The sequence below is a fragment of the Orycteropus afer genome, unplaced genomic scaffold (assembly GCF_000298275.1).
Source record: "Orycteropus afer afer isolate SDZICR_OR568_19922 unplaced genomic scaffold, OryAfe1.0 scaffold00027, whole genome shotgun sequence".
NCBI classification, from domain to species: Eukaryota; Metazoa; Chordata; class Mammalia; order Tubulidentata; family Orycteropodidae; genus Orycteropus; species Orycteropus afer.
The window spans coordinates 18,121,897-18,130,587 of record NW_006921614.1 but is presented as its reverse complement, the minus strand read 5'-3'; the positions used below and the strand labels follow the sequence as shown (position 1 = coordinate 18,130,587).

General features: G+C 38.1%; 1 protein-coding gene across 1 annotated transcript in view; it reads right to left on the bottom strand.

The window, feature by feature from the left end:
* EXOC2 (exocyst complex component 2) overlaps positions 1–8,691 on the bottom strand; it is a 396,050-nt gene that overhangs the window by 142,093 nt on the left and 245,266 nt on the right. The window contains exon 21 of the mRNA XM_007935377.1: positions 4,190–4,306. Within this exon, the coding sequence (XP_007933568.1) occupies positions 4,190–4,306 (117 nt within the window). The remainder of the gene's footprint in view (positions 1–4,189; positions 4,307–8,691) is intronic.

The following is an 8,691-nucleotide window of genomic DNA, read 5'->3' as shown; positions in this document are numbered from 1 at the left end:
GTCTGTATCCTACTCCCTTGTTTCTACCACTTTATCCTGCTTCTTTGCGTGGACTGTGATGGTCTGTTGTTTCTGAGGCATTGTGGCGTCGTTGTATTAGATTTCTGTTAACTGTGAAGAGCTGTCAAGGGTGATTCATGGTCTTCTGGTGGTTTTTTATCGTTGGCCCATTGGTGAAGAAGGAAGTAGTGGCTCTCGCTCAGTAAGCGAAGTTGCAGGAGGTTTGGGTGTAGTTGTGTCTCATGGGGACTGTTGCTGTCTCCCAGTCAGTTAGACACAAATTACAACTGAATAATCATCAAAAAACTAAAAGCACATGGGAAAAATCACACCATGTAATAACAAAGTAACACTAACCAAAAGAAGAAAAAAGGGAAAAAGAAAAAGAAAAAACAAGGAAACCTGCAATATCTGGGGACAGGGCACTAAGAGAAAAAAGGTAGAGAAGGAGAATAATGAAGGAAAAAAAGGGGGAAAAACACAAAAACAAGGAACAGGGTTAACTATGAGAGAAAAGGGTTGGAAAAACAACTTAAATTAAAAAAAAAAAAAATTCAACCAGGAGCAGGGAAAAGAAAAAATGCTGAAAACTACGACCTGGGAGGGGAACAATAAGAGTAATAGTACAAAGGACAAAAGTATTAATGAGAGTTGTTTTAAAACAGACAAATACAAGCAAACTAATCACCAGAAAAATGAAAGCAAAAAAGAATAAAATAAAAATAAAAAAAAGAGAAAAAAAAGTTGTGGAGGACAGAGCAGGGCACCCAGGCTCTGTCTGAGCACACAAACTGTGATGGAGTTCCTGTGGCCCCACAAGGTAGGTGGGAGTTGGGGATGGCTTCATTTCCATTCACCAAGTGGGTGTGGGGTATAAGAGTAACAAGACGAATGTCACACCTTTTCAGTCTTACAGGTCCGGAGTGTCCTTGGGGTTGCTGGCAAGCAGAACGTGTTCCTAAGCCCCAGGAATCTGTGAGAGCACTGTCCCTTTAAATATCCAAAATAGTCAAGGCGCTTTTAAACATTCAAAATAGCAGCACCCTCCAGACTGGCAAAAGTCCACAGCTCAGCCTGCCTTTCTCTTCACCTTCTCCTTTTATTCTCCAGCCACCAGAGCAGTCCTCCGTGCAGTCCCTGGCTAGCAGGGCTGATTTTTAGGTTAATTCTTAGGTCTTACCACCACTCAGGAATCTCCAAGCTGTCTGTGCCGTGCCCTCAGGATCGCTCAGGATCACTGCCAGACTGCAGCTCATCTGTCTCCTTTTTTGGTATTTTCATGCAAATTCTTCTCCTAGTTGGGGTTTAGTTCACTTCTATATCCTCCCATTCAAGGCTCAGGGGTCCAAGATTATCTTCTGTGTCTGTGTTAATTGGTTTCCCTTTTCTTTGTTGAAGAGGGTCTGTGGAGTCTTTTTGCCTAGTCCGCCATCTCACCGGAACTCCCCAGGATGCTGAGTTTCTATTTGTTGAGTTTCTAGCATTACGATAAAGTTTTAGAAATGGATAGTGGTGATGGCTACACAGAATGCTGACTATAATTAATGTTACTGAATTGTACACTCAAAAATGTTAAAATGGCAAATTTTTTTATTATATACATACATACTTTTTATGACAATTATTTTTAAACGATATAATGATAGATTACTTTTACCTATCAAATTAAAAATTATAATAGTTAATGATGATCAAAGTATGATGTGGTCAGCTTCTGAAAAGAAATCTAGCAATAATGGTTCATGGGCCTTTTGAGCTTTATTTCCACTTTTGGATTCTATCATGAGAATGTAATTAAAAATGTGATCAAATATTATTTTCAACTCTCAATAACAATCAAAAAAATTTGAAAACAACCTTAAGGTCCCCACAAAGAGAAATGGTATACGAATGTATCCTTGTACAACATCCCTCACCTATTCAGCATACACATTTACCTATGTATCTACTCATAAATCACTCTTTGTTATTACTGTTGTTGCACGATCATATATGTTATAGCATTTATCACTGTTGAACTTTACTCTTGCATATCTGTCAATGTTCGCTTTGTCTTGGTCATGCTGGGCTAATTTCCTCCATATTGTGCATGGCTTTTTCCATTACCAGAATTAATACTCGTGCACTATCTATCTAGCAGGTCTGGTGGCACAGTACCTAAGTCATGTGACTGCTAACCAGAAGGCTGAAGGTTTAAACCCACCAGGCACTCCTCAGAAGGAAGACTGGGCAATCTACCTCTGAAGTGATATTGCCTCACACACCCAAGGAGGGGACATTATGAGTTGGAACCGACTCCACAGCAGTGATTTTTTTTTTTTTTTTTGGTCTATATATCTACTTAGTGATTCTCCTTCTCTCCCACTCTCATCCCTGGCAACAATCAAAGAATGTTTCTTTCTGGATATAAACCTATTCCTGACTTTTTAAATATAATAGTAGTCTCATACAATATTTATTCTTTTGTGATTGATTTATTTCACTCAGCATAATGTCCTCCAGATTCATCCATGTAAGATGTTTCATGGATTCATCATTATCCTTTGATGTTGCATAGATTTTCATTATATATATGGGTGTTATTATATGCATTCATCTGTTGATGGGCACTTAAGCTGTCTCCATATTTTTGCTGTTGTAAATAGTGCTACAATGAACAAAGTGTTCATATGTCTATTTATGTCACCACTCTTAATTCTCTAGGATATATGCCTAGAAGTAGGATTGCTGTACTGTATGATATTTAAACTTCTAGCTTTTCAAGGAAACATCACCATTTTCCATAGTGGTTTACCATTTGCAGTCCCATCAGAAGTATATAAGATTTCCCATCTCTCCACAGCCTTGCCAACATTTGTTGACCTCTGTTTTTTTGATCAGTGTCATTAATGATCGGGTGAGATGGTATCTCACTGTAGTTTTGATTTATATCTTTCTATGGCCCTTAAGTCTTAAGTCACAACATTTCTCATCAGGATGATTAATCTTTACGAAAAGGCAGGAAAGCAAGAAAGCCACCCACTCTGACATTTTCATTCTTTGGAAAAAAAAAAAAAAGCCACTTTAGTTCATGAACTAGAACCAGCATTTGTTTAAAAAAAAAAAAAAAAACTATGAAATTCATGAAGAGTACACTTTGATTCTAAGATTAACAAGATCATTATCTTATTTTTTGCATTGAAAAAAATGTACTGACATTAAAAAGTAGTTCAGCCATAGTTTTACTTAGAAATCTGATAAACTGTGACCCAAGAATCAGACAACCTATAATATGAAGGTTATTTTATTTTTCCCTTTTCTTTTTGCTTAAAAAAAAAAAAAAAAACAGAAACAATAAACTATAACAAATTAAAAAAAAAAGGATTCATTTTTGGTCAACCTTGCTTTTCCTAGGAGCTTTGGTGGCGTAGTGCCTAAGGCATACGATTACTAACCAGAAGACTGGCGGTTCAAACCCACCAGCCACTCCTCGGAAGGAAGGTTGGGCAATCTACTTCCGTAGTAATACTGCCTTGGAAACCCAAGGAAGGGTCGCTATGAGTCGGATCTGACTCGACAGCAGTGAGTTTAGTTTTTAGATTTTTGCTATTCCCGTGGGTTGGAGAGTAGAGAGCACATGTTTTTCAGGTAGGATATGAAGGATACTGTAGCTATTGTACGTGAGGTGTATGTGTTTATGTGTGTGTATATGTGCACAAGAAGTAAAGCAAAGACATTACCATGGTCATATAGAATGGCAGAGAAGAAGGATAAGCATGAATAAGCTGGTAAATTGAAGAGGTTTTCTGCAGGCTCCCCATGTTTGCTACTGGCTGTATCTAAAAGCTTTAACCAAAAAGGAGTCATATCAGATGATTCTTACAGACTTGGGTTTGATGCCTTTCTTTCCTTATTTTCCTCTCACTTTTGAACAGCTTAGATGGAGAATAACACAAGCTCTAACCTTGAGCAACACTTGCTCCAGAGATGAGAATATTAAATTAGTGATTGAAGGTGAGTTATGAGAAGGAAATGAGTCATTCAAAAGACAGAGTGAAGTGAAGTGAAGTTGGGGAAGAATGTAGGGGTGGGGAGGGGGTACTTAGTAGAGGCACAACTACAGAAAAGCAAAAGGAGAATGTGGAGAAAAAAGTTTGGAAACTAAGTTGGTGAAACAACTGACTTGTCCATTAAACATTAATTTATTTACCTGTGTTATTTTCTCTATTCCCTGGAAACTGTGCTTTTCAAACTGTTCTGTTATATTTAAAAAGGTGTGACGTTCTAGATAGCAGCAATTACTTAGGACAATCAAAAGCCGCTGTTCCTAAAAGCAAAACAAATATTTAGAAAAATTACATTTATAACAACAAATTGAGAGTAAAACAAACATTTATCACTTATTGAGTTTAATTATAATCTCTTGATATTCAGTATCAATATTCAAAGTTTTATGTTCTTGTCTGATTCTTTTCCAACAGTAACGAAGGGAGAAACATAATAAAATTGTCCAATTCTTCTAATTACCCATTTTACACATTTTACCAAAGGATCAGATAATGGTCCCTTTGAAATCTGACAGCTGTATAGAAAAACCGTTAACCAGTAAAGTAGGACATCTGTTCTGATGAAAGGAGTTCTAATTAATACTTTGTCCAAATAAAAAGTTTACATACATGGATAGTTATTTTTAAATAATTAATTACATGGAAAATGTAGAACTACTATAAAATAATTTATAATTTTTTCATTATTTGGATATGATCACCAAAAACCAAACTAATTCTGACTCATAACAACCGTACAGGACAGAGTAGAACTGCCCCATCTATCATCTTTATGGAAGCAGATTACCACATCTTCCTCCCCTGGAGCAGCTGGTGAGTTCAAACTGCCAACCTTTTGTTTAGCAGCCAAACATTTAGTCACAGAACCACCAGAGCTCCTCATTTATATGGTGGTCTCCTTCAAATGACTTAGGTCTTTAAAGATTTTTTTTTTCTAATGTGTACAGAGAAGGAATAAGAATAGTCTCCCTTTTATGGAGAGTAAAACAACATCTCTCACCTATTTACACCTAGAGTAAAGGAGTTGGAGAGGACAAGTGATTGCTGCAACAGCAAAGTATTATTGTCAGTTACACAGAAGGATTAGAAGCCAATTTTCTCCTATATTTGCTTGTGTTCTAGCCACTTAAAAGGACTTCTTATCAAAATTACCAGACCCAAATGCTGAGGAATACAGTATCCTTTTACAGTTCAGAAGAAATATTTTTGTAAATAAAATTCTAAGAATGCAGTTTGGGACATCTATTGAGATTCACCTATGTGTTCTAAAGTTTGGCAGCATTCTCTAGAATCATGACTAATTTAGTGACTTGGTTTAACATCCCTTGACTAAAAACAAAGGCAAAAACAACTTTCCAGGAAAAGTTCTCATTCACGTCTTGCTTACTGTTTTTGTATATAATCATTAAAACTAATTTTGAACATACATATCACCCAATAATTTAGCTCAAGCTAATTTTTAAAAATTTACTTAAAATGTTCCTATCTTTATTTCTGGCAGAGTGTAGCCTATATACAGTATCTTTTTTGGTTATCAACTAAAAGGCTGAGGAATTATTAAGGTACCTCAAATAAATGAAAGGTCATTAATGGCCCTGAATTAATCTATAGATGTGAAAGTGGCATGTTATACATAGCATAGCCCTATGTACCATGTCTTATGAAAACTTATTTTAAGAGCTAAGAAGAAAGCAAGAAAGCAGCATTGGAAATGTGCAGGTCAAACTGGGCCAGAAGATTGTCATATTCTCTCCTGCCCTCAAGCCTGGTATAACCATCGCATGGTATTTGTGCAGCTCATGTAATAAACTAAGATAGCATTGCATCAGAAATTGCAAACACACTATGCTCCTGAAAATCTCAACTAGTTTCTCAAAGTAATATCAATTCTTCATTACCTTTTGTTAACACTCATCTCTTGAATATTACCCTTTCAGCAGTACACCTGAAACAAGCTGCTTTTTCTCTGCCCTGAAAATGAACTCTTTTGGGTTTATTTTTCCCATTGTAATGTGCACAATTCTCCCCTCAAAACAAACAAATAAGAAATATAATGTTAATGATTTAAAGTCTTATTCCTACTGAGTATATATTGTTTTCTTCAAATCTGACCTATCAGAAGAAATAAAAAGTGAGAACAACCATTGTTCCAAAATTAAATTCTTAAACAAGACCCTAGTCAAAACCTTACTGACAACTTCCCAGAAACCCACAGCCATTGAGTTGATTCTGACTCACAGTGACTCCCATAGGGTTTCCAAGCTACAAATCTTTATAAAAGCAGACTGCCTCATCTTTCTCCTATCGCACCTTCTGACCTCTGCTAACTTCACAAGGAGGGAGGAGAATCGAGAACAACATCAACAGCCCAAGGCTGGTTCCTATGAGTCGGAGGTCACACATGCCACCACCCTCTAATCTTTTTGCCAATTCTGACATCAACTGTCCCCACCATGACACTCTCTACTTCTTTGCTGGGTTCGATAATTTGTTGCAATGGACACACAGAACTGAGACAATATTCACTATTATGGGGTTCATGAGGGAAGCAATAGATTACAGTCCAGGTTCAGGACTGCTCAGGATACAATTCTTCAATCAGGACAGCATTCCCTCGGCCATGCCTCTAGGCATGCCTATCTCTGGCCTTCAGCCTAGCCTCTACCCTGTGAGCAAGTGTTACAAAGATCTTTTAGCTCTGCTAATAGGTACACCATACTCTGCCAGCAAGCCTCCTGCCCCAAGACACTCAGCTTTCTCATTCCATAGACTGTCAAGCCCACTGCTCTTTCATGTGCCAGTTTCTTGATTCTGTTACCTCTACAGCTGCTATCTCTCTGCCGTCTCTTCAGTGCAGGGATCTCAGGTCTAAGGCTATGCTCTACTTCTGGGTCTTTTTCAGGATGGCAGTAAGACCCCCCCACCCTCTCTGCCTTTGGGATGGCTCATTTTAAGCCTGGCAGGATGGCAAAACTGACAAATCCCCATGTTAGGGTTCTAGATGCCTCTTTTCCACGGTCCACCCCCACAAGAGTGCCATGTACCCTATTTACACTATTAACAAGACATCCAATCCCCTGGTAGGCCACAAGCACCTTCAAGTTGCATAGTTCCACCCAGTCATCCGATGGAAGTCAGAAAGGCCATGGCTAGAAGAGTCATGTTAAGTAACTCACTACACCACTGATGGATATGTAGATTTGAAAACAGCAACAAAACCTAACAAACGTAGCACTTGCAGATTAAGGAATATGGTCTGTGACATAGCCTTAAACCACAATTTTGTCCAAGAGACAATTGGCCAGGCACCTTCAATCACCTTCAATGATTATATAATATTATATCTATACCTCTTTCTTACCATAGTTGCCTTTCTTTTAGAAAAGAGAACAAGAATCTAAGATAGCAACATTCTGAAGATGAACCAAATCTAAGAAGGCAGCAAATGGGGAAAAACATAAAGAACTGAGTTGGGTGCCAAACAATAATTTTTGGTGAGAACTTGGGAGTAATTGACTGCAAGCTCAGGTCAGTCAACAGAGAGACAGGTACAGTTATGGGGACTGCAGAGCAGCCAGTTCCTGTCCTGAGTCCTACACAACTACTGCCTTTTTAAAGAAGCCCTGGTGGTACACTGGTTAAGCACTTGACTGCTAACTGAAAGGTCAGTGATTTGAACCTACCAGCCGCTCTGCAGGAGAAAAGATGTGGCAACCTGCTTCCCTAAAGATTACTCTGTCCTATCAGGGCACTATGAGTCAGAATTGACTTGACAGCAAACAGCAACAACTCTTTCAGAGGGTAAGAGCAGCCTCAAAGGAGAACCACCCCCATGTCAAGGAACTAAAAGCCCATCATCAGGGATGCACCTCAAGGATGCAGGATGTTAGTTAAGAAAAAACTCGGAGTGTACAAAGTCTTGTTTTCATAAATTGAAAAGGTTCTCATATAGCGATTAGGCTTGATCTAAAAGACTAAAGAAAACACTTATTCTAACTGATCTCTAATAAGCAGGGTCTTTCTCAATTAAAACTATCTTTCTCTCTAGTTCGCATCTTCTTCCAGCCTTCCTTCTTTCTATGCTCACAGTTGAAAAACAGACTTTAAGCTCAACATCTCCTTACTTGGTCATCTTCACTCTTTTACCCGAAGCAGTCAGATTTCTACACCAGCCCTCTATTGACACAGTTCTCCTAGGGCAACGTACAGCCTCTTCTAACTGTCAGGTCAAAGACACACAGTCCAATTTTCGTCTTACCCACCTTCTGTCTGTAATACTGTTAAACAATCCTTTGCCTAAAAGCTCTTTTCCATCTATTTCAGGAATACTACTCCATCTGGACTTTCTAATTATTCCTTTCTAAAATTCTTTGAGGTTCTCTGCTTCTGCTTGCCCTTAACTATTGGTAACCCCAAAATCACTTATTATTAATCTGGCCTCCTCTCATTCTACTATTATTTTTCATTGTGTCCTCATTCAGTCCAAGGCCTTCTATTGCTTAAACATTGCTGACTCATAAATCTGTATCTAGACGTCTTTCCTGAATTCCACACAAGAACATTCAATTGTCTACTAGATCTATCTATCTGATTGTTACACACCCAGCACATGTGGTCCCAAATTGAATTTTTTCTTTTTTGGTTT